At 46.6% G+C, this 26202-nt stretch overlaps 1 protein-coding gene across 1 annotated transcript; it reads right to left on the bottom strand.

Annotated features, from left to right (window-relative positions):
• Positions 1-16163: 16163 nt before the first annotated feature.
• On the bottom strand, positions 16164-22361 carry NKX2-5 (NK2 homeobox 5). The gene is made up of 2 exons (XM_033139959.1): positions 21962-22361; positions 16164-17179 (listed from the first exon to the last, which is right to left on the bottom strand). Exons 1-2 carry the CDS (start codon positions 22251-22253, stop codon positions 16572-16574), a joined length of 900 nt encoding a protein of 299 aa, XP_032995850.1. The 5' UTR covers positions 22254-22361; the 3' UTR covers positions 16164-16571.
• Positions 22362-26202: the final 3841 nt, after the last annotated feature.

Consider the following 26202-nt stretch of genomic DNA (forward strand, 5'->3'; position numbering starts at 1 on the left):
CGTCTTCTAATTTTGTGACTGCTGTCACAGTCTGCAGTGATCGTGGAACCCAAGAAAGTGAAATCTCTCACTGCCTCCATTTCTTCCCCTTCTATTTGCCAGGAGGTGATGGGACCAGTGGCCATGATCTTAGTTTTTTTGATGTTGAGCTTCAGACCATATTTTGCGCTCTCCTCTTTCACCCTCATTAAAAGGTTCTTTAATTCCTCCTCACTTTTTGCTATCAAGGTTGTGTCATCAGCATCCGGAAATCTTAATTCTGGCTTGGGATTCATCCAGTCCAGCCTTTTGCATGATGAGTTCTGCATATAAGTTAAATAAGCAGGGATAGTTTATTTATTTATTTATTGCTTAGTTAGTGCTTACCAAATGTGCTATGTATTTTTCAGCCACTAGGTGACAGGGCACTCTAAAATTCAAACCAAGCCTCCCAACATTGGAGCACTTGTCTAGGGCAACTTTAGAAGTGTCTCAGTTGAAATCATTTGTACAAATCCCATGTAACTTAGTTCATTGTTGAAACATGCTTAAGAGCAGGTTGTGGCCTGGACTGCAGTGGTCCAAAAAGAAAGAAAGAAAGAAAGAAAGAAAGAAAGAAAGAAAGAAAGAAAGAAAGAAAGAAAGAAAGAAAGAAAGAAATATGTACAGTACATTTAACCCCCCCTAGTGACTTCAGTTCTGGAACTCACAATTTCAATTTGATTCCTTCCTTACCTGATAGAGGGAGGATCACAAACAATGTCAGAAACAGCAAAATGTATAACATGCAATTTAATTCTGTTGCTTTGTCTCCATTAATTTGAAATGACCTATGATTGTAGCTCAGTAATATATCAATAAGTCATTTAATACATACAAAGGGAGTGAGGCAAGAAAATGAGACAAAGAGGAATCGAGGAAAATCACTTCTTTGCCCCCCCCCCCAATGTGCTATTTAATTTAAAAAATAAAAAACACCTGGCATGTTGCCAACTGTTATGTCTAGTCTGGCCCAAAGCAGGTGCACTTTTTCCTTATGATTTAGTCTTAATACTGGGGAAAACTTCCTCTGTCTGCTTTACTTGTGACTTACTGTTGTTAAAGGCAGAAAAGACTAGTAAGAAAGGCAACTGTTCCCATATTTACTGGGCAGTGGGGGATTTTATAGCACTGTGCATGTTTGCTGAGGACTGAGTCATACGAAGCTCAATGGGACATACAGCACATTGTTCTCAAAAACAGAACTTATCATCTTAATAACATGCTAAGTGAGATTATTCAATTTGGAACTAAAATACAAGAGCGATTTAAATTGTGCAGAAATTTCATCAGCTATTGAAAGCTTTAAGTACCAGACATACATAGTCAGTTCTCTCATTTCCAGAGCCAGTGACAAGTCTAGTCCTGTACATGAAAGTTTTTTAAGTTCGAGGTTTTATCGTGTTTTTAATATTTTGTTGGGAGCCGCCCAACCAAAACCCATCCCAGTCGGTTGTGCAGCATATTAATAATAAAATTGTTATTAAATTAATTATTATTATCTCTTGATCCATATGTAGACAGTCTACATTTCTGGGTAGGCTTTTCTAAACAAAACTGTTTTTAGCAGGCATTTTAAAAGTAAAGTGAAGGTGCCTGCCTGATGTCAATAGGGAATTCCAATGTGTAGGTGCTCCCACACTAAAATATGAATTGCTTACAAATGCAGAACAGATATTATGTGCCCCTAGTAATAGGTCCAGTTCCACAGATTGAAGCACTCAAGTGAACATATATGGAGCAAGGCAATCTCTCAGGTAAAATGGTCCCAAGTTGATATGCAGTGAGTTTTTTGTTACCTGCCTCATGGTGCCTATATATATAACATTTATGTAATAAACATGAAAAGAGATGTGGGAACGTATTTCTATTGGGTTCCATTGTTGGTGATAATTCCTGAGCATCATGCCACAAAATAATGGGCAACAAGACATTGAACAAAAGAGAGTGCAAGCTGGGAATTGTGTAGCTGCTCCCCAAGACTATGATTTATAACAATCTGAACTCCCACTGCCCAGCTGTGGGTTTTGGAATTGTTTTCCTAATGGATAAGCATGTCTTTACAGGACCGGTGCTAGGGTTTCTGGCGCCTTAGGCAGACCACCTTCTGGCGCCCCCCGCCGCCCGCCCCCCGCCAAAGCCTGCTTTAGCGGGAGCCGGGGGGTGGTGTGGGGGGCAAGCAGCACCTCTCCGCTACAGCGGAGAAGCTGCTGCTAGCCCCCCCGCCCAAGCCTGGCCAGTGCCCCCTCTATTTTGGCGCCCTAGGCAATTGCCTAGTTCGCCTTAATGGATGCGCTGGCCCTGTGTCTTTATATGCCTTTTATCAAGGAACATTTTGTCCTAACAGAACCTAGAGAATATAATCCCGATTGTGCCATAATGGCAAGCTGAAATAATAAATTTCTCCTAGCTTTAATTGGAGTAGGATGATTACACCCAGAATGCACTGCAGAGATTAATATCTTAGAGGATAATGTTGAACACCCCGTCTCTTGTTCACCAGCATGGCTGCTTATCTTTTAAGAAATGGGATCATATTTAAATAGGGTTTGGAATCACATCATTTCCTTAAAATCTGTTGTGGTCTTTCTCCTTTTCTTTTTTAACCTTCCTTGCTACTGAGCTTCTGCCTATCTCACACGGTAGTGCTTGAACCAATGTGTGCATTAAGTAGATGCTAAAGAAAGGCACATAGGCTTGTACATCTTAATGGCGCCATCCTGCCCATGCCTACTGCCCATGTCCTATTTAATTCAGTGGGTCTTACTCCCATATGCTTGGGAACTTATTCCATTGAGCCCTCTGAAGTTGCATCCTGTGTTAAGATGAATGAGTTTTATTCCTTTCCCCTGAATCGACCTTGAGCAGATTGTACAAATTATTTTCTCATCACTCCAGCAAAGGAGAATTATAACACCAAAGCAACACTGTCAGTTCTCACTTTATCTTACAATAAGCTCATTTTATCTGTTTTAATTCTGTAACATAGGAAGCACTAGGGTGTTTGCAGCTCCCTGAGGATATATGCTGACCTTCAGCAGGCTTCAATTGTTAGATCAATAAACTTCTGACACCTGCAGTACAACATAAACTTGACCTTTAGTCCCATCTGATCCATCACTAGGAGGATTGCTTTGAAGGGCAAGGGAATTGGTGGCCAATGCAAAGGTACCTAAATAGCCAAGTCAGAGCGATGCAACAAAACAACCATCTGCTTTGAGTAATTAGTTCTGAAGTGCATTTTTTATTGGAGTGGCAAGTAGGTTATGATATATGATTTCTTTATGGGAAGGCATGTTTCCCTAGTATTTCAACACTTTAAAGAAGATCAATAATGGTGAGCCTGGTGATGGGAACTCTTGGTATGTTAGTCTTCCTGTTAGTGGCAGGATTTTTAGCATTAACCTGCTCCTGTTAATGGTGTCCTGGTATTTTTGTTGATTCAACTTCAAGGGGAAACTCTCTCAGAGGAGACTTGGTTTGAAAAGATCTGCCAGCACAACACATTCTTAAGAGGGTGAAGTTCTTCAGGTGGCACACACACCAAAGCCTGCAACATGTCTCTCATAAATGCCTTAGATGGATATGAAATGGGGCACAGTGGTATAAGTAGAAACTAATTTTCTGCACAACACCTGCCCCTCAGTTTAAACTTGACCTCCTGATCTCTACCTGACAAGAGTTGGCTTTTGAATGGCTGAGCTCCAACTGAGCTCTAACAGCTTCATTCCAGCATTGTACATAAAGGGACATAAAAGGAACAGGTCTCTGGTGTGAGGAAGTTAGTGTGAAGGGAGACATATGCTCCCATGGTCTACCTAAGCATGAATTTCCTGTCTTCTAAGATACTTATTTAAAAGGCCATATAAATAAATGTGGATGTACAAGAGAACTGGTTCCTGGAAGCTGAGAAGGCAGGTATCTCAAAGTCCAGAGCAAAGAATGCAACAGAAACAGACATCCAGTAATTAAGAAGCTTTCCGTGGGCTACAGTCATTTAGCTTTGAACAGCAGGCTTCTGGAGAACATGATATGTTACTTTCTCCAGAATTGGCCGCAAGGGCAAAGGGGCTATTTTGTTGGAGAATGTTGCCTTTAAATAAAATTTAAAAAAGAAGCAGGACTGTCATGAAACAGAAAGTTTTCAAAAGCTCAGCTGTTCCTTGATGTGTCAACAGATGTTGCCAGGTGCTCTCCAAGGGCTGGGCACAGCTCCTCGTGGAAATTTAACACTTTGCAGAGAAGCTAAAGTTTTAATAGCACAAGTAACTGAAGATGTAGTGATCCGGTGGTGCAAAGTTTTTGTTGATGTTAGAGTTAGCCAGGACATGAATATGCAGCATATTTAGACGAGGATGCAAAGCTAATCAGTGTGCAAATCTGGATGAGAAAAGTGCCTTTCATTTGTCAAAAATAAGCAAGGGTTTGGCTCCATTATTATAGCATGACATAGTGAAGCTGAGATTATACACCACGGCTGATGGCCAACATTGATCATATTCAGAGGAGACCAATTTAAATCAAGTCGCCGGAGTTTAATGGGTCTGCTCTAAGTAGGACTAACATTAGATGTCACCCAATGTAATGTGGGTGTAATTCTATCAACATTTCAAAAGCTGCAACAATGGTCATCATGGTGCCTGAGTACCTTTGAGGTGTAATGCCTGCTTCTCTGAACTTGTAGTCCATTAACATTTAACCTCATGCAGTTTCTTGGGTGCTATAAGGTTTAGCATGTGTTTTGTATACATGACACGCCTAGCTCCCATCGCCCCCTGATGAAGAAAGGGCTTCTCATTATCTGTTCAAATGCAAAGAATGTAAGAAAAGTCCTTATGGATCAGGCCAGCAGCCCACCTAGTCCAGCATCCTGCTCTCACAGCAGTCAAGCAGATGGGAAGCCCTCAGCTAGGACATAAACCCAGCTGCTGTTCCCTTGCTTGGGATTCCCATAAACTGATGATATTCAAAGAGATACTGCCTCTGACCACAGAGTTCCCCTCCAGCATAGCCATTGTAGAGTTATAGAACTCTCAGGGGAAATAACAGGCAAAATAAGACACTAAAACTAACCTTAACCTCTCTGTTCCATAGGTTAGCGGGCTTAGCCAATGCCTGCCCCTATAGCGGATATTAGAAAAAGTGGGACCTGCAATGAAAAGTTGCAGAATAGCATGCTTCTGTTTAGTGTCTGAGTGAGTTTGTTATGCTGTCCTCCAGAATACTCCATTCCTCAATTTATCCAGTATTCTGCTTCCTTTCCCATCCCAACAAACAGCATTTTGTGGCCAATAAGTACACTCAGTCCTCAGTGTGTTGGTTGTGGGGGTGGGGTTCCCTCCCCCTGGGTTTCTTTGTAAAGATTTTCATACTTTTGCAAATGTTGGAGTTTCCCAATGACTGCGCCTGCATACACACCATACATTTAAAGCACACACAAACTGTTTTTTTGTGGGTACTGTACTGGGACTTGTAGCTCTGTGAGGGGTAAGATGCAGTTCCCAGGATTCTTTGGGTGGGTCTGCTTTAAATGTATGGTGTGTATGCAGTTCAAGTCTCCTGCTATCTCCCTCCTGTGCATGCGCAGTGCCTTTTTGGCAATATAAGCAAAATACAAAAAAAAAACAACCCTAGGGAATTAAGTGTGTGTGTGTGTGTGTGTGTGTGTGTGTGTGTGTGTGTGTGTGTAGATGGTGGTTATTGGATTCCATACTCCATTGATTCTTAAGGCTATAATCTTCTGGCCATTAATCTTATGCTAACTGCAACAGGATTTCATTCTGAGTTAATTTCTTTATGACTACTTTTTGTTACTTTTACTTTATTGCAAACATTTTCCACTGCCTTCCTGCTCAGAATGCCCAAGATTGGTAACGACTAACAAATGAAAACAATAAAAATATTAAAAACACAGGAATGGTAAAGCAAGAAAAAGCAGCACCTTTTTTTTTTAAAGAACCCTTTCAAATAGCAGTAGAGACATGGGCATAGGTGGTCTCTGACAGGTGACCTGATGCTTGATTGGTATCACCAGTTGCAATTAATTGCATTAATGGAAAACCTGATTAAACACATTGGAGCAGGAAGGAATAATTTGCAGAACCACATTTTATTAATGTGACTTGGAAATGTTTTGTTTCAAATGCAAGGCTTAAGAAGCGCAACTGCCAGCTTCCTTCCACATATAGTCTTCTATAGGAGAATGCCCTTGGGTGTCAATAGGAAAAGCAGAATTATCCATTGAAATTTGTACTGAATGTTCTTTGTGGCCTTTAAACTTCATTGAGTTTTTAAAACTCACCCTGTTGGTTTTTTGTGCTATTTTATAACTATGTGTAATTATATTTTGTAGATCGCCTTGGATCATGGAAGATGACTAATTAACAACCACAACAAGAATCCAGATGGGTATGTTTGCTTGTTTTGATTTGTAACAAAATCTGATGTACATGTTGAATGCTAGAGAAATAAAAATGTAATGAAATAGCAACAGAGAGATCCAAAACAACTTACTGATAGAACCAATAAAATGCTCATGACTGCAGATTTGGGACTTTCTAGTAAAAGGAAGCAAGACCTGCCTATCTCTCAGACTTTCTTCTGAGTAAATACGCCTCTGGGATGAGATGCATGCCTTAGATCATTGCTTGCCTTTCCTCAGAAGATTTTCAGATAACAGCAGCTGGCTGGCACCCTCTTTCCCAGCCATCCCCACAGTTCAGGGAACACCCGCTCCTGCCTCAGTGACCCCGTTGTAATGCTGCTCTCGCACATCTCGCCATGGCCTTTTCTCCCTTTCCCAGCTGAAGATACATCTTCCTCCTGGCCTATCGTGCAGGTTAATTCCCCCACCAACCAAGGAATGAGCCCTATGCTCCCCTACTGGACCCAACAGCTGACTGAACGAAGGGAATAGGTAAAGCAAGTTGAAGGGGGCAGCTGTTGGGATAGAGGCCTCTCTTGTGGCTGGAGCCAGATTAATGCCCCTGCATGCATTCCACTTGCTTCTGTCTCCCAGCACTTGCAGATGGAAGTCCCAAACAGTGCCTCACTCTTCAGACCCTTGATCCACTGCCAGGCTGAAGCTGTTCTCCAAGCCAGCTGCAATCCTGCCCTCTCTCTCAGTCACTTTCTGAGCAGGCTCCAGAGCCTTGACTCCCTTGCCCAATCGCTCCCTGTCTCTCCTCTTATGCATCTGTTTGTGATGGAATTCCCAGGGAGGGGGGGAGTGAAATATTTTTGCCTTTGTGTAGGGAGGGGAGGCAAGCAAGCAGGAACAAGAGAAGCACTTTTTCTAAAGAGTCTCTAGGAATACAAATGTGGCTTCCATTGGAATCTTTTTAATAATAATAATAATAATAATAATAATAATAATACAATGCTGGGGGGGTTTGTGCACAATAAACCGGTGACACTATGAAAAAGTGGTCTCAACAGACCCTTACTGGTAGATTTTGATGCTTTTTAATCCTTCTGTCTTCCCTTAATGATAATTTAAATGTGATATAGAGGGCTAAGCATGTTGCAGGAATTAACACCTGCCCTTACTGGGTGGTATCCATGGGTGTCCACAGCAATAATTTGGGGTGGGTGGGAGTGTCTATGAAATGTAATTACAGTTTGCTGACTTGACTATTTGCAGTCTTTCTAAAGCCGAATTCTATGCACCTTTTCCTGGTGCTGAAGAGATGCAACAAGAAATAATGGTGGGCTGCGCTAACAGCGATCAATTAAATGTGATACAGGGGGCTGAGCATGTTGCAGAAATTAACTCCTTTCTGTAGACATCTGAAGGCAGCCCTGTACTGGAAAGTTTTTTATGTCTAATGTTTCACTGTGTTCTGTTATATTCTGTTGGAAGCCACCCAGAGTGGCAGGGGCAGCCCAATCAGTTGGATGGGGTACAAGTAATAAATTTTTAAAAAAATTAATACTGTATAGCAGAGTAAGCCACTAGAAAGACATAAAATTGCAGTTTGTCCATTGAACAATACTGTAGGGCTCTAAGCCAAATTTGAGAATCCTAAGGCTGAATTTCACCCCTTTTTCACAGAATCTGCCTTGGCTGTGGTGAACACCAGATAGAAAGACTGTAACCAGTAAGACTTTTTTCTGTTAATGTTTGTCTGTCCATAAGATAAAGGAAAATGTAATGCAAAATAGATCAATCTTTCAACAAAAACTGGAGTCTTTGGAGGTCTTGGGCAAAACACCCAATAAGCACTTTTATAAATTTATCCTGGGGAATAGATCAACCTTTTCCTATGGGCACTCAACAAACAGAAGCCAGACAATTGATCTTTACTCACTGTTGAACACAGTTATGTCTTCACCCTGTGTGGTCCAATAGTTCAATCATGCTGCATATGTCACACAATGAGCAACCTAGCGAGGACAACCTGCTCCATGAGCTGCAGGAAGGCCCAGCTTCCAAAGTGTCAAGGTGAGTTAAGCAGAGGTGTGGGTTCAGCAGCAGGGCAAAGAGGCCAGGGCACACCACTCTTATGTGTCCCTGCTGAGATAAAGGACCACGCATGGCCCTTGCACCTCCACTGTGGTTAGATAGAACTAGGAACTCTTTACTATGAAACATGAATTTTCTGTAATAAACTTAAACTTTCTTATTTTCCATACCAAAAGTCTCAGTGTGATTGCTTCCAAGCATAAATGTTTTCCTCCAAGGTCTTCCGGTGTTCAGTTCAGATTTCTGCTGATCCATATATTCTCCGGTGCTATCACATTTGGCAGGGTGTGGGGCACTGTAGCATATCCAGACTAAGTAGGTGATGTCACCAAATTGCCTCTTTATACCCGTCCTTTGTATGTTTGATGGGATTTCCTTTCATGTCACTGTGTATTGGATGGATTGCAGCCATGCAGTGCAATTAAATGCATTGTTACTCAGAGGTATGTCCCACAGTTTTCAGTGGGGCTTCCTCACTTGTATGTTCAAGATCTCAGCTCTAATAGTAGTCCTATTCTTTCCACCCACCATATCAGTGTCATGCCCCAAACAAAACAGCCCTTTAGAACCTGTATTTCACCATCAAGACACACAGTTCTATTCCTTTCCCAGTTGGTGCCTTCCAGATGTTTTGGACAACAGCTCCTACCGGTATCATTCCTGGCCATTGACCAGGCTGGCATCAGGTTGGAGAAGGCTACACTATGGCAACCGGTGGAGGTCAAGGCTAAGGTTGAAATAGCCTTAGAAATTAGAAAGAAAACTTAAAGATGACTACTGGGATATTTCCAAGCCTAGACTGTGACGTGTCTTCCTTTGTCGTCTGATGAAGCATCATCCACTCCAAGTTTCCTGGGACATTGCATCCACCAGAAACAGCATGGAACTCAGCTGGGAATATTCTTAGTATCGCTTGTCTTTCCCTAAAGGACATGCCCTTCAGCCTGACCATCCACACTTCAATAGCAAAATAGGTGAGGGTGAGCAACCACTTCCAGTCCAGCACACATACATCCCAGCCATGTATTGGGCATTGCAAACTTTTCTTACTACCTACAGTCACATGAGTGGCTTCACAGACTGTGTGGCTAGTTTTTCATACCTGGTATATCCTGTATGCTTTGAGACTACTGAGCATCAGCTGAACATGAGCTAGAATGTCCTACTCCCTCCCATTTTCAGTCAGAACCAGAATAATGGATCTGCAATGGTTGTTTTTAGATAAACTCAGTTGTGCAGTTTTTATAAAATACTCTCCATATCCAATGCCTGAATTGACAGATTTATAGAAAGTATGGCTCATATTCTCAGCAATAAACTTGAAACAATTTATGACAACAAGACAATATAAGCATCAAGAGATAAAAACAACTACTTTAACCTCTGGATTGAAATATGCATAATAAAATAAGATAAAAACAATATACCCTACCAGAGAGGCACACTGCAACTTGAAATACTAAGAAGGGTTCAGACTTATTATTAATATGCTGCCCATCTTCACTAAGTTTCCATTTATTAGGATTTTCATTCCTTCGTGTTTTCTCATTTTCTCTTCCTCTGCTGACTAGCTTTAATGTAGCACAAATTCTTCACCTACAGCTGGTCCAGAGCTCACCTCAGACATATTCTCTGCACCAGCTGAACTGCACTTCGCTTTTCATAGCTTCCATTTCCCACTCAGGAAATACTCTGATGGAGCTGTGGCTGAATGCATAGCCCACATCTCAGGAACAAGATTAACAGGGGTTCTATTGGACTTAATGGAAATGTGTGAGTACACATTCCCACTATATTCAGTGACATAAAGCTACATTGAACCCAGCATATTCCTCCGCCCCTTCTCTCCCCACCTCTTACCAAAGGAATGTGGAGTTGTGGGACAGAATTGTGAGACATATACCTTTGCTGGGTCAAATCCATAGGAACATAGGAAGCTGCGGTGTCAGACCCATGGGTTCATCTGTGGGAATGCTTAGGAATGTGGATGAGGATATATTGATTAAGATATCCTATCCCAGCTTGTGTTAACAAGCTCCAAACTTAGCAGAGTTGCATTCCCTTTCTAAAACACAGCAGAAAACGGTTGCAGAGGCTTGCTAAAGCCTCAGAATAACATATATATTCCTGGTATATTCCCCTTCTTCCCTCTTAAAAGAAAAGACACAACACAGTGCTCTTTAGAAGTATAAAAAGAGTTTACTCACAGCTTTCATCCTGAGTTACAGCACAATCTCAGAAGGCAGGCTAGCTTAGATAAACGTATTTACATGTGGGGAAGCTATCTCCATAAGGGAGCAGGCTTCACCTGGCCTCTCTTGGCTGGACGCCAAGAGTACATCCTGTCCTAAGGTGTTCTTCCTTGAAGAGACGGAACCAAAAAGAGAGAGATGGCGTCTGGTCTCAAGAGTTTTGTATACAGGTGAGACCACACCCACCTCTAGTTACACAGGAAGTTATCTCAGTCCAGGTAAACAGGAAGCTTTGGCTGGAGGACTGAGATACCCTTCATGTCCACTCTAGCAATGGTATGTTTTGACTGCTCTGTGTTTACATCCCACATCATCTAGGTCAGAATGGTTGACATTCACAGGAGTCCCTACCTGAAGGTACCAGGGATTGAACCAGGGAGCTGTTGTGTGCAGGCAACAAACATGCTTTACCACAGAGCTAAAGCCCAACTATGGCCCACTGCTGGTCCACTAGGCCATTCCTCGCAAACCATGTAGGGATGTGTACAGAATCTAGCAGAGGATATATTTGTGAGATATTATCCTTCCTTGGGTTTGTGAGTTCAGAAGAATACATCTACCTTTGCAGCAAAAATAAGGAAGCTGTTGACCAGCCTTTCAATTTAAGTAATCCAGGATGCTTGACTGCAGACTGGATTTCCTGGCAATTTTCCCTTTTCTCCCTTAAAACAATAAACATGCAAAACAGTCTTCTTAGAAGTAAAGATACTCACTCATGTTTCATAGTAGCAGTCTTGAGGCAGGCTTAAAAGGTAGTTACAGACATATATTGTAGTTTAGATTAACATGGAGTTTGGGCCTATATCCTTAGTCACTGATGAGAGACTGGATATCAGGAAGCAGAGAGAAAGCAGGCCTGATGTGACCAGCTTATATAGGTGGTGCCCCTTTTACGTGGCTGGCTGGACACAGTGGGAGGGGCTCTCACTGAGGGGGTTTCCTGTAGACCCTGTGAGATCCAACTTCCTCTGTGTGTGCCTTTCTAGCAAACAATAGTTGTTAGTTTGACTTTGACTGCATTGTAAATATCCCACAAACCACACCTACCAGCCCCTTGCTCGGAAGCCTTTCCTGTTGTCAGGTGTGGTGTCAGGTAGGTATTGCTCTCCTAGTTCCTCTTTCACCTCTATGTGATTTTTTTAGGGGGGAGGGGAGGTAGCCACCTTCACAACCCTGAAAGGGGCAGGGGGGGGGAATTCAGAGGCCATGATGGGCACCAGGAGAATCCCCCCCCCCGTGTTCGCCACAACCCCGGTTCTGTGATTTAGGCACGCGCCTGCTCATTACTCCCGAGCTGCCTCAAGGTGCGTCGAAAGGAATCGTCCCAAATCAAACAGAAACTTTAAAGGCCGCCTCGATGGCAACGCCTGTCGATGGAAACAACTCACGCCTTGATGGTAAGCCATCAAGCGACGAGGCATTAAAGGTACAGGCAGACGCGCGTCAACATGCGGAACATGGGTATAACGAGTATTTATTTTAGGGGGCAGTTATCTTCCACGCAACGGGTCAGTTAATTATTTTTATTTATTTACGCCCAAGCTGTGGAATCACAACGCCCTACCTAGTGTTTTGCGATTTCAGCTGGATCTTCACCAATCACTCCGCCAGTCACCACCCAGGCAGCCAAAATATCTCTTTTTGTGTGCGGGGCAGAAGGAAGGGAGGAGAGTTAGGCACACAGATGTTGAGGATTTTATTCGTACTTTAAAACACACACACTCCGACAGCCATGGAGATAAACTGATTCCAAGGGGGACGCAAAGGGTTCTCGTGAGCTGCATTTTCGGTGTGTGTACCTTCCAGCCCAAACTGCGCAGGGGAGGGGAGGAGGCGTGGCCAGAAGAACTGAGTAATGGCCCTCGGCTGCTGGCCGCCCTCTCTCCTCGCCTTGCTCCTCCCTGGCTGCTTCTTGTCTCCATCCTTGTTTACTGATGGGTTCGATAGGGGACTCCGGAGAGGTCCCCTCCTTCCCCTAATGGCATTCTCCATCGTGGCACAATGCCCCTCCGCCCCCAGCCCCCAGGATGTTTTGACTGCGCCGCATTCTCCTGTTTGTTGTTCCTCACTCAGATTAGGGACATCCGATAAGGGGCTGAGTAGTCACAGCGCCAGGTCGCCAAACTCAGACCCACCAGCAGCACTTCTTCCTCCCAGCCCCCCTCCACGATCGCACTCTCCCTGCTGAAGACAACCCTCGTTGCGAAGACAGGAAATCGTCCTGGGGGCCTTTGATAAGCGCGCGTGTGTGTGTGTTTAGGGGGAAGCGGGCTATGGTGGCCTTGATGGCGCGCACAGAACTGGGTGGAATGGGCTCTTGATCTTTTGAGCAGAGAGCTCCAGGCAGGGTACTGAGACCGCCTTCCAAGTTTTCTAGCGCTCTATGGGTGATTTTGGAGTGGTCGTCGTTCCTGCCGAGGAGAAAACCGGAGAAGAGGCGTTTGGAAAGGCCATTAGCCTTCTGAACCAGGGATGGGGAGCCTATAGCTCGCCAGACATTACTCGTCTTAAATTCTCCTTATCTCTGGCCATCGATTGGCCACGCTAGTTGTACAGATGGGAGCTGAAGCTCAACCACATCTAGGAGGCTATAGGTTAGCCCAGCTCCCTCCTAAACAGTTTGTGGCTTATGCGCATTGAAGCAAGAGCCTCCTCAAATCCATTGAGCGCAAATGTTGATGGGGCGCTCTCACTTTCCTTTGCTTGTACTCATAGAATCAGAATGGTCCAGTTGGAAGGGATCCCGAGGGTCATCTAGCCCAACCCGCTGCAATGCAGGAATCTCAACTAAAGAATCCAAGACAGATGGCCATCCAACCTCTACTTAGTCCACACCTTTCCGAGAGAAGGTCGAACAGCTCTTACTGTCAGAGAGTGGACATGCTATTTAGGCTGCAGCAAGCGCACTTCAAAATCACTGATTCTTTCCTAATGGGGCACTAAAAGCCAATTGCACTCAGATCCTAATAAAACGAAACACATTAAGAGGCACCTGTGACAAGGACGCTCTTTTCAATGTAAAGAGAACATAGATCCAAAAGGAAGCTGCCCGGCGTTTTGCACGCATAGAAAATAAAGTTGGTTGCGTGTGCCACATGCCCTGGGAAAATATACCCGCTGCCCACTACAATAGTGGTCTCCTCTGTTAGGATGGGATGGTGTCATCTGTCTGCATTTGGGTAGCTAAATGACTGGTGTGTCTCCGCAATGAGCCATTTTCTAATGCACAGCGGATTGTTCTGGTACTTCCTACACACCTGGACCTGCTATTCACCGCAGGCGCTCCTTGTACGCAGCAACTCTAACTGGACCTGCTTTCCGGTTTTCATTCGGATGGGGCTTCCTTGCCTTAGCAGCAAAGTGTAGGTGTGGAAATGGACTGGGAAAGCCAGGAAGCAGGACCTAAGGCTTGGCAAGAGGCCAGGGTGTCCCTTGGATTTTCCGACTCCAGGTGTTCAACAGGGCGAAAATCGTCCCAGAGCTCCCAAGGGTGCTTGGCCGTTTCCCTGCCAGGCCTGACTGAACCAGGCGTCTCCTCTCCACCCGCTGGCGTTGAAGTTCAGCTTCCCATTTCCCAAACACGTCCACTCAGAAGCCCAGTTGGTCTGGGTGCGATTTGGGTGGTCATAGGAGCCGAGGTCCCTTTGCCCCCCCAATAAAATATTTGAGCCTCCCCCCCCCAATTGTTGGGCATTGCCATTCAAATGGTGTGCTGTGCGTGTGCGCATCATGTGATCGATCATACAGGGCGGCGCTTACCTTGCCTCCAATATTTTATTTAAGTCACCCTCATAATGGACAAGGGGCGTGGACGGTAACGGAGAATCTAAGACCTTTCAGGTGTTGTTGGACTAGGACTAGGCCAGTGCCATGGTTCCCAATTGGTGGTCCGGGGATCCCACGGGGTCTGTCGCACCATTCACACAACAAAACCACCACATTTTCAATAGTAGCGGGTCCGCGGCTTCGCTTTTGAAAACGGGGTCCGTAGCTAATAGGGATCAACTGGACTAAACTGCCTATCCACCTTGGCGATTGGCCGTGCTGACTGCGGGCGGGGCTGATGGGAGTTGGAGTCCGGCAACACCTGGAGGGATACAGATTGAGCATAGGATGCCTGGCTTCCAGGTGCACGCACGCAGGGTGGGGCTGTGCATTCCAAATGACGGTGCTGAGTGGTAAAACCCCATTGAACTCGGCATAAAGCTACTTCGTTCTTAGTGGAGACGTGTGGAGTAGGAGGTTGTAAATAATACTAAGTCTGGAATAGTAAGCACGCTTACCAAGCATGAACTAGACTTACTTCTAAGTAAACGTGGTTATGGCTCTGAGTTTCGAATAAAGGATGAGATCCAACCAGAGTCGGAAAAATTAAGCGTCTATTTTTGTTTTCATTTTATTTCACAGTAGACCACTTCGAAATCCAGATAGATAGGCAAATTACACGTACAAAACAAACAAGCTTAAAGTTGCAATCCTCGACACAATTCCCTGGGAGTAAGTCCCATTGAATTCGATGGTATTTCTATTGTGTATATACATGTATGAGCATGCATCGAATTGCCCTGTGAATCTCTCTCAGTTTTCAAAGTACCTAGTTTTGGCTTGGTTGCGCGCGCAGCTCAATGGCACGGACTCTTTTTAGATTTAAAAGGAAGTGCTTCGTTTATGACGGTGGGATCAGGCAAGAGGTAATTGTTAGCCCCGCGCGACCCTCATTAAGGGAAGTCATTAAATTCTCGGTTGCAGGAAAGAAAGCAAAAACAACCCACAAACTCAAGCCACTCTCTTTAATGACAAGACACCCAGTTGTATCGGGCTGTACAGCAAAAAAAGGGGGGTGGGGGAGACCACGTACATCAAACCAAGAGGCTGGACAAAGAACAGACAGTGCATTTAATACTATCAAAATCAATCACTTGTTTTAGTGCATAACAACTAAATGGGGATCTGGAACGAAAACAGCGTCTGACTTCCTTCATTCTGGTGGGGCCTCGGCTATAGTGCGGAAGAGTCTTTACTCCACCCCACCCCCTTGCCCAACACGCGCACGCACACACACATATTCCCACGCACGGTCCTGGAGAAGGAAAAGCCGGACGTGTCCAAGTTAAAAACAAAACAACATAACCCCAGCTATACCGGAACAACCCAGCAAGAGAATTCTTGTTTCAAAACCTGAGCTCGCAACCAACTTGAGCAACCCCTGAAGATCCTGACATCGAGCTTTTAAATACTGTATAGGAAAAGGATTCTGGAAGCGTTGAGAATAAAATGAAACAGACGAGAGAGCGCGAGTGGGAGTATGTCTGTTAGTAAACAAGACCCGCCCGCCCCCGAAAACGCCAACCCCCCTTGGAAATTCATGTTCTAGGTGGATCCAAAAAGAGAGCCCAGTGGATTCACGCCCGTCTCTTCACTTCGTTGCGATCTGCAGAGCAAGCTGCTCCCTGTAGTTTGAACCATAAAAAAGCCCAGCGCAGCGCGCGCAATCCTGGCCTGGAGCAGAAGTTGTCTGGCGGGGCAGTAGGGGGCAGAAAATGTGTCCAGCAATGTAGACAAGATCTTCCCTTGGGCGAATGAGCAAGTGCTGGGAGGCGCCTTGGGAGCCTCTGTGCGCCCAACCCGAAAGAACCCCAAACCTGGGCGGTGCGGTGGGGGGATGCGTTCCCTCGCGCCCCCGGATCCTTGAGCCCAGAGTGATCCCTGCTGACAGACCGCCTCTCTCCAGCAGGAGGTCCAACCCGGCTGCTTTTAATGCCCGCTTTGGAGTCCGTCCAGGAAAAGTCTTCCCCCAAGCACTCAGCCCCCGCCGCAGGGAGGGAGCCTTGGGAGGCCTACCAGGCCCGGATGCCGTGCAACGTGGAGAGGGCGCTGTTCCCTTGCGGGATGGGCGTCTGCACGGGGTTCAAGTCCCCCACGCTGAAGTTCATGAAGTTGCCGCCGGGCGCCGCGGGCTGCACGCCTTGCACGCCCGGGTAGCTGCAGCTGTAGCTGGCGCTGCAGGCGCCGCCGCTGTAGTTGCTGTAGGCCGGGTAGGAGTTGTAGCTGTAGGGGTTGAGGCTGACGTTGTAGGGGGAGCTGTAGGGCGACGAGTCCCCCAGGCAAGGCTTGCCGTCCCGGACCAGGACAGGCACGGCGATCCTCCGCGGAGGAGGGATGCCCACCATCTCCAAGCTCTGGTCCTGCCTCTGCCGTTTGCATTTGTACCGCCGGTTCTGGAACCAGATCTTGACCTGCGTGGACGTGAGCTTCAGCACGTTGGCTAAGTGGTCTCTCTCCGGGGCGGAGAGGTATTTCTGCTGCTTGAAGCGCCGCTCCAGCTCGTAGACTTGCGCCTGCGAGAAAAGCACGCGGGGTTTCCGCCGCTTCCTCTGCCGGGGTCGCTCCGGATCCTCGGCGTCCCGCTTCTCCTGCTCCAGGGATTTCTGGAGGGCGCACAGCTCTGCGGAGAGTCAAGGAGAAAGAAGCCCAGAGGGGCAGTCAGAGCCTGGCGCTTGCTTGTCATATATTCGACATTTCCAAGTCACTACTCCTCTGGATTTAGTTGAGACTCCTGCGTAGCAGGGAGTTGAACTAGATGACCCTCTTGGGGTCCTTTCTCAACTCTACAATTCTATGATTCTATTCTTTTGGTTGGACTGAGGATTTCAACTGGAAGCTCCGATCCCTTTTTATATTGATCCCTTACATTAAGTCTCATTCATTTGATTGCCTATACGTATAGGTCCTTCCTTTGCATTCTCCAAAGAGCTCAGAGCAGCCTCCACATTGATCTTCCACCCATTTTGACCTCCCAAGCAAAAACCCCGTGAAGTAGGCGAGACTGACTCAAGTGAGCAGGACCAATTGGGGATCTCAGTGGAGCCCTCTTCTAACTTTGCCCTGCGCTCTAACCATTATACGACGGTGCCTCTGGGGTGGGAAAAAGTACTGGCTACCAGCCTCCAGCACAGAGACTCGGCCTTTTGCGTTGGATTGTGATCTGTTTTTGGGAGGTCAGGCTAAATACTGCGCTCCATAGAAATCAATAGGATTTGCTTCCAATACCATTTCTAAAATGGATCCCACCCTCCAAAGCTAAGGTCTCGAAACACTATTCACTGACGCTACTGCCCACCTGAGTGCTATCCCCCCACTAGCTTTCGAAGCAAATGGCTGAATCCTCTGGAGGCTTACTCAGAAGTAAGTTCAGCAGCGCTCAGTGCAATTTATTCCACCACCACCCAAAAAAATATTCAGAGCATTGGGCCCTAAAACTGCAGCCCTATATACACTAGGGAGTAAATCTCTATGAACCAACGCTTCTCCCCAAAAGCTCTGGGTGTTAAAATAACGTTTTGTGTCTCCATTCTGTAGCCCGATAAACACATCCCTTTGCACCACAATATCGATTGCTATGTTCAGAGGTGCTAAAGTCCCAATTCTCTATAATTAATGCAACATATCAAGCCTACATTTGGGGGCTCAAATCCAGCTAAAATTAAACACTAAAGTAGCCCCGAATATTTCAATGGGAAAACTATGTGCTTAACTTCCTCTCACTGAAAAAAAACCCCTGAGATACAAAGTGCTTAACATTGGCTGAATTGTATCCGCTGAAAAGTTCACCCTTTTAGGTCAGCGGGAGTAGAAGTCGATCCTAAACAGATTCCACAAGCCACCCCACTCATGTTTATTCAGAAATCAACTCCTTATCTTATTTGAAAGTGCAGCTGAACTCCAAAGATTTGCTTCCGCGGAAATGGAGTAAAGCCTCTGTTTTCGTTTGCCTTTTTTCCAAGCAGAGCTATATTCTTAGGTGCGCTTTGTTTCCTCCAAAGAAATTTAGACTTGAAGGCCTTACTTTGCGGACTAGGTGGTTGCTCTGTCCTGTTGTTGTTACATTTTTATTATTATTCAAATACAGCACTGCCCTTCATCTTAATTAGTTCAATTTTAATATTCAAGGCACAAACTCAGCTCAAAGCGATGAAAATGATACCGGAATTATTTCTTTTTGGAAATTTAAAGACTGGATGTAGGCATATGACTTAGGGGCATCCCAAAAAATTGTCCCACTGAAATCAGAGGGATCCCAGGATCGTGGAACTGCAGATATTGGGCAAAAATCTGGACACGTTTCAGTAGTTGAATTTTTTTACTTTTATTCATTTTTTGGACACTTTATTATGGACAACCTCCTTCTGAAATCAGTGGGGCGCTTCCACGTAAACGTGCGGAAGACCTGGCGACAGGGCTGCCAATTTAAAATGAACACGTTAAAAACTTAAATTTAATTATTTGTCCATAGGATTTTTGTGGGTTTTTTTTTTTTACTCATTATAAATCTATAGGACTTAAAGGATGGATCCTAAACAATCTTTATTGAAAATGGCTTCACTGAAATCAACAGGGCTTGCTTCTGAGTACGTATATATATTATCAGATTTCGGAAATCTTAACTGTGGCTGAGTCACGCTCAGCTCGGTAGACCTCAAGACCTCATTGCGTGCACACTGTACCTTTGAAGGACATTCGTTGCCTCAAAGAATTCTGGGCATTGTAATTTGCTCCACACGGAATACAATTCACAGCAGCCCTTAAACTCCATTGCCCAGAATTCTTTGAGGGAACAACGTTCTTCGAATGTGATTAAAGGTATGGTCCGTATGCAGCCACACTGTCGCTATTTGCGGGTGGGTGGGATTCAGCCGCAGACGGGTAAACTCAGGTTAAGCAACTGAAGTAAATTTGGAACTGCTGTGCAACAAACCGCTCCCCCCCCAAAAAAAACCCCATAATCGGAGTTTTTGCGGTAAGGAAATTGCCAGAAAATATACTGAGAAGTGTGGGACAACAATTGTTCACACGATGTTGTATAACAGACCCTCAAACAAATAATAATAGGTGATCAAAAAGTCGAAGAAGCCATAACCGCCCCCGCAAACTTTGTGCAGGACGAATGCTCAATAAACAGACCATCTAGAAGCGACCTCAGGTAGCGTCACATTTTCCTCCAGAGTGAAGAAACCAGAGACACTGATGAGTCCCATTCAAGCTCTTTTCTCGAACAGTTAAAGTGGATTTTATCTGCACTTCAATACTACACACACACACACACACACACACACACACACGTTTACCTACACACAGAGAGATGATAGATAGATAGACTCTATCTATCTATCTATCTATCTATCTATCTATCTATCTATCTATCTACAATTTATACAAGCCATTTCCAAGTCAGTGCTATTTATTTCTACGCCATTTACTTAGGACTAATGTCAACTAGTTTAGGAACCCCAAATCCGAGCCCGAGATTCCCAGGAAATTGGCTGCTGAGAGTATGAACACATCAAAGCTCAATCGGTCGGATGTTCTATCTGGGAAGATTCCTAAGGAAATGGAAATGAACTCGTGATTCCCAAAAGAGCAGGGACATCCTCTACTAGAGAGTTGATTAAAGTGCGATTCACACAGGGAGCTGATCCTTTCCGTCAATTTCCAATGAATTGGAAATCTTACAGAGCAATCCTATGTATGCTTACTTAGAACCGGTGAGCCTCAAGAGGTCCAGCGGAGCTTGAGGCCAATTAAGTGTGCATAGGATGGCAACCTCATGGGTTTTGTTTTTTTAAAGTCTGACTGCCAAAGGCAACTTTTGAAACGTTAATACACCGAAGGCTTACTAAGAAATCATTGCTGCGATTAATGTAAACATTACTTCCTAAAGGACTAGCGAAAAAGTGCATTCGATGGAACTTAACTCTTGGGCGTGTTTATCAAACTTCTGAGCAGAAGTTAAATTACGTCTTCTACTACTTAAGTTTGAAAATAAATCCAATCGAGATGGTTGGAGTCTATTCCTTCTTGGAAGGGTCGTAATGTTGAATTGTGCTCCTCGATTTATCATGGAATATTTTAAGAATCTCAAATTGTCTCACCAACGCCAGACACTTTTGGAGGAAGTTTCCTTAGAGTGAGTTTGCGGATTGCGCCTTTTGAGGAGTTCTGAGGCCTCCCAGCCTACATCAAAGCAACGGGTGTGACTACAGCTGCTGCTGCTGCTAATAATAATAATAATTTCGAACTATATCAATTTAAATGTAAATACTAAATTTAAACACGAGCATGTTTAATACGAATTATAGTTTTTATACATCTTATACATATTTACAATTTTTCAAAATGATTGTTGACAACAACAATAATGTTATAGATTATAGATAGTAATCCTGTTCTCAATGCTACCTCCCTGTTCATTTGTTTCCGAAATTCGGCGCGCGAGGGAAAAAAAAAGAGTTCGGACTCTTAGCTGGAGTCCAGCTGCAGAACATCGACTGCAACTTTCTGCACATCTGCCTTGGTGTAAGTACCTCTGAAGTTACTTGAGTAGATGTGGATATGACCGGGCTACGAGCTAAAAACCAGGAAGTGCCCAGTCTCATCCCTCCCATGACCCTAGGCAATATGTTTTCTTTCTTTCCTTATCTGCAGCGGACTAAAGACTTGTGATGCTCACAAGAAGATAATGGTTGTCATACGCCTTGGACAATCACAAACGCTCTGTAAAAAGCTTATCCATATCCTCCTCAATAATAAGAAATATTGCTTTATCAGGAGGAAGACATCTGCAGGAAAATGTACAGCAAACGTCCCTCTTAGACTAAGAGGAGTTACCTGCCCAAGGGAGGGTCCGACTCCAGCACAGCACCCCGTCTGCCCGCAAAGGGATCGCCAACTAGTAGTCAGCACAGCCGACTTTACCTGAATCCCTCTCCTATAGGAGACGCGGGGATGGAGAACCATCCCGCTCCTCCAGCAAATGACAAAGAGGGATGGTTCGTAAATAAGACGACGCACTGCTACTGCCGTTTCCAGCCGACAAGCTGCAAGCCTGTCGACATGAAGGCGACAATCCAGCTGGTTTCCTTCAGAAAAGACTCCGGGCGGCCGTGCATTCGTGGAGCGGGACTGGCCGCGCACTCCCTGGGCCCTCGGAGACTTCCTTCCTTCCTCTGGGCCGTCGGTGGTTTTGCTTAACTCGAGTCGGCGGGAGATCCAGGAACCAGGCAGCCGCTTCCAGCTCCAGCTGCCTCGGAGCCCTCTAGCCCGACCAGAGGTCTCCCCCTCTCCCCCAAATATTGCCCCCCTCCCAGCCTGCCCTGCTCAAGAGAGAGATGGCGCTTCGGCCGCCGCGGAAGGGACCCTCTCCGAGTCCCCGACGGGCCCTTGCTTTTACCTTTCTTGTTGTCCCCTTTGGGCGCCTTGGTCGAGTCCATTTCCACGTAGTTTTTGGCCGCGTAAAAGGGGCTGGGGAAAGCGGCGCTGTTGCTTTTGGCGAGGCCGACGGGGCTGTCCGCGATCGGGCCTTCGTCGGCCGGATACGCCTCCTGCTTGAAGGTGGCCAGCATGCACGACGAGGGCGAGCCCAGAGCCGAGAGCTCCATGGGCGCCAAGCCGCTGGGATGTTGCTCCAGGCTCAGGATATCCTTGACGGAGAAAGGCGTCGTGGTCACCGGGCTCGGGAACATCGCGGGCGCCGGCCTCAGTGCCCGAGCGCAGCGTCCTCCGAGCGCAGAGCAGGTGCCCCCGGCGTGCGCTGAGCCTTGTCTCCAAAGCGCGCACAGCAGGGCCGGCGCTGTCAGCCGCAGCTTGGACACTCGGGAGGTAGGGACGTAGGCGGAGCGAGGAGCAGGGAGACCTCTCCCATTGGCCGGCGCCGGGCCGCGTCCCGGGCCCACCTAATATAGTCACGGAGCGCCGAGCAGCCCCGCGGAAGGGATGCCGAGGCCCGGCCAGTGGCGCGCGCAAAAGCGCTCCGGGATGCCATCGATCATGGCGTCAGGTTGAATAAACAAGCCGCAAGGAGAGCGCCGTCGGGCGCACAGGGTGACCTGAATGCAGTGTCAAGAGGAGGGCTGCGAGAGGAAGTGGGGCTGCGGGGGGAGCACCCTTCTTGGAAAGGTTTCCCTAAAAACAAAACAAAACAAAAAACCTGGAACCAGCTCGACTGTGGGAAACTGAGGAGGGAGGGGTCAGCAACAACAGGCACGTTCTTTAGTTTCCACTCCAAAGAAACCCAACCAAACAAAACAAAAACCGTCGTTTTAATTGTTCCACGAAGTTAGGCCAGTTCCTCTGGCTACGGCAAGGGGCGCCCTCCCCAAGACCAGTTCGCAGCAAGATCCAACCCACCAGCCAGGATCAAACGCGGCGCGCGCTTAGCTCACCACCAGGCCAGTGGATCCAGCGGGGAAAGCCTCGCGCTTGCAGGGCAATTAGCCTCCTCTTTTATAGCACTATGAACTTAACGGTGGCATCGTTCTAAAGCAGTGGCCTTTACAGAACACACGAAAGAGCGTTTACACGGCTTACAGCGCTAACCTCCCTAACGACTCAGGGTGCCGGGTTGACTCGAGGCCCGACAAGCTCGGGGTCTCCTCCATTGTCCTTCCTCCCTGCTTGTGGTGTCTGCCAGGCGATGGCTTCTGTGACAAGGGAAAGGATCGTACGGCCCTCCAGATGTAGCCGGGCTACTACACATCCCCTCATCAGTCCTGACCGTGGGTCCCGCTGGCTGGGGTGGATGGGAGTTGGAGTCCGCCTTTCCCCCCACCTTTTTTCTAAGCGCTTTTATTGGCAATAACGACAAATGGAGACCTGGGGGCGGGTGTTGCTCAGTAGAAGGCAAGGCTGCCGCGGGCCACCAAGAACAGGGGAGACCCCAGCCCGGCCTCTCTCAGAAGCCAGGCCCAGAGCCAAACCTCTTCCGAGGAGACGCGTGACCCCCCTGGTTTCCTCCAGACTCCAGGCTTCCAGGCTCTTTCTAGCCCGAGCCTTGGCTCTTCTAGTGGTGGGCGGTGAAATGTGGGTGACCGCAGCAGGCCCTTAAGAAGCACTTACATTGATGCATTGCTTAACAAATCCGAAGTGGCAAATAATCACTCTGGGGGATGACCCAGCTTGGAGAAGGGAGCAATAATGTGGGCTGCTCCAGAGAAAGGGAGAGAAAGTAAACCTGAGGAAGGAAAGGAAAAAAGGAAGACGGGAAAAGTCTGGAGCCAGTTCTTTGGGAAACTCTCTCGAAGAGAAGAACGATAGGCAGGCACATCTTCCCCACGCCGAGCTTTTCTTTCGGAAAATACCGATCATAAGAGCCTCACCATGGAGAAATCAGGACCCGAGAGCGGAAGAGAGGCGGCGGCTGGTGAGTTGCCCTGGGCCCTTCCACTGCCTACGGGCGGTTTTGGTAGATCTGTCCTGTTGGGTTCTGGAGAAGCCTGCTCCTCGAGGTTGAGAAATAAGGGACCGACCAGACTGCTAAAAGACAGAAAAGCGGGAGTTCAAAGCGGGGATTTGGCAAGAGTGTGAAAGGCTTCCTCTGGGTTATATTATATTAATTCTTCCCCTCGAACCTACTGTTATCTTAAGAGGATTTATTGTGGCTAATAAAAAAATAAATAAAATATAATAATCGCAACCAAAAAAGTACAAACGCTCCTCCTGAGAAATAGTCACGTGACGTGTACGCATTCACTCCCAGGACAACCCCCCCTGCTTCTCTCCCCCCCCCCTTTCTTTAACTACGGCGCCTATTTAAGACATCAATTAGGGAGCAAGTCCCTTGAACTAAATTACCAGTTAAACTATCTTCGTGTTAGGTAGGATCCAGCTAGCGGGGTGTGTGTCTTCCAACAACAACTGCCACCTGCCAATCCATTAGGGCTCCTGGCGTCTCTGCAGAGACAGATGTTGCATCTTGAGGAGCGTGTCTGCAGCGCCTGCACCGGCGCGTGGAAGCGCATCTGCGTCTTGCTGCTGTGCCCGATATTTCTTTCTTCCGTGCCCACGGTCGGATACTTCCCCCCCCCCTTTCTACTTTGGTGCCCACAATCTAGTACCTTGTGTGTGTGTGCGGAAAGAGATCAGCAGAATGATTTCGAAATACAGTCAGGGGTTTGTTGCGGTTTTTTTCCAGAGAGACTGCAAATCCATCCTATGCACGTTTCTCCAACTGCTAACGTGCTGTAGTGCGGGGGGGGGGGGAATTCCTAGTAAGGTTGTATTCCTATGCACCTCCTTAGGAGCAAGCCCCGTGGGGTTTAGTGGGGCTTGCTTCTGAATGGGTTTAGGGTTGCATCCTTATTAGGAAGTGGACCAGATAAAGTCAAGGAAGGGCCGTAGGTCGGTTGTGGGGCACCTGCCTTGCAAAGCAGGCGGCCACAAATTCAATTCCTGGCATCTCCAGGTAGGGCTAGGAAAGAAAGACTCCTGCCTGAAACGGCGAGAAACTGCTGCCCGCTAATGTGCACAATACTGAGCTGGATAATAGACCAGGGGTCTGAGTTAGGCGGCTTTCTGTGTCAACGCTGTTTAGGGTGTACCTTTCGGTTTGCTGGACAGAGCACGTTATCCTGATACAAAAGGCTATAAATGGAAGATGATGCTCTCCGTGAGAGAAGGAATTACACCCCCCCCAATCAAAGCTCGGGATGCAAGTGAAGGCACTGTCGAGTAGGTTCCTGCTTCCTATGTTTCTTTCTGGACGTGTGTGTCCAGACATACAGAATCGTGCGCACGCTCCCTTTTCGTCCGGCTGCTACTGAAGGGATCTCGACAGCAGCCCGATTGATGATAAGGCAAAACAGTCTTGCAAAAAAAGAGGTCTCTACCTCCCCAGGCAGCCTGCTCCAAAAGGGTCGTAGTGTTTGGAGAGAGAGATAACGAGGCAGTATAATACAAAGGAAAGTTCTCCCCAATTATAGCAGACCAGCATTAGGTGACAGCATTGCCCTATCCCTAGGTAGGGCGGAACATGGCGCTGGGATTAAGGCCCCTAGTTTATCACGTCACCCCGTCCTGTTGTCCCATAAAAGTCCATGTAGTTGCCAAACAGGTTAAGGAGGATCCCGTGGTGTTATTCGCCGCCCTGAGCTCCTTTGGGAGGAAAGGAGGGCTATATCTACGTTGGATATCTAACGGTTCACGAAAGCCTCCTTCCTTGAAATCGCCGCTCCTTGGTCTCAGTCCTGTCTTGCCGAGCAAAAGAGGGCAAGCCCACTCCGCTGTACCCGCCCTTCTTCTCTCCTCGATCGTATTTCTAAGTGGGCTATTACTTGGCTTCGGTAGGACCTAGCCACTCCGCCCCACTCAAAGCTATGCCTTGATCTGGGCCTAGCTAGGACAAGATGTGGTTTTTGGTTGCCCTCTACCGTTTCTCGAAGCAGCAGCCTCCCACCTTAGGTTTAGTTTCTAGTCCTCATGATGACTGAATTCAGCATGATTAGAGGGCATTTCAAAAAAACAAGAACAGCGCGCACAAAGCGTACTTGGGGACAAGGAGAAGAACAGCTAAATTTAATGGAGGAGCTTAAAGAACAACAATAATAATAATGGTTGTTTCTCGTGTCCTAATAGCGCAGTGTGCTTTTCTGGCGGGGTGCCTGCTATTTCACATCCACGACCTCCTTGTACGACGAA

The sequence above is a fragment of the Lacerta agilis genome, chromosome 2 (genome assembly GCF_009819535.1).
Source record: "Lacerta agilis isolate rLacAgi1 chromosome 2, rLacAgi1.pri, whole genome shotgun sequence".
Taxonomy (NCBI): domain Eukaryota; kingdom Metazoa; phylum Chordata; class Lepidosauria; order Squamata; family Lacertidae; genus Lacerta; species Lacerta agilis.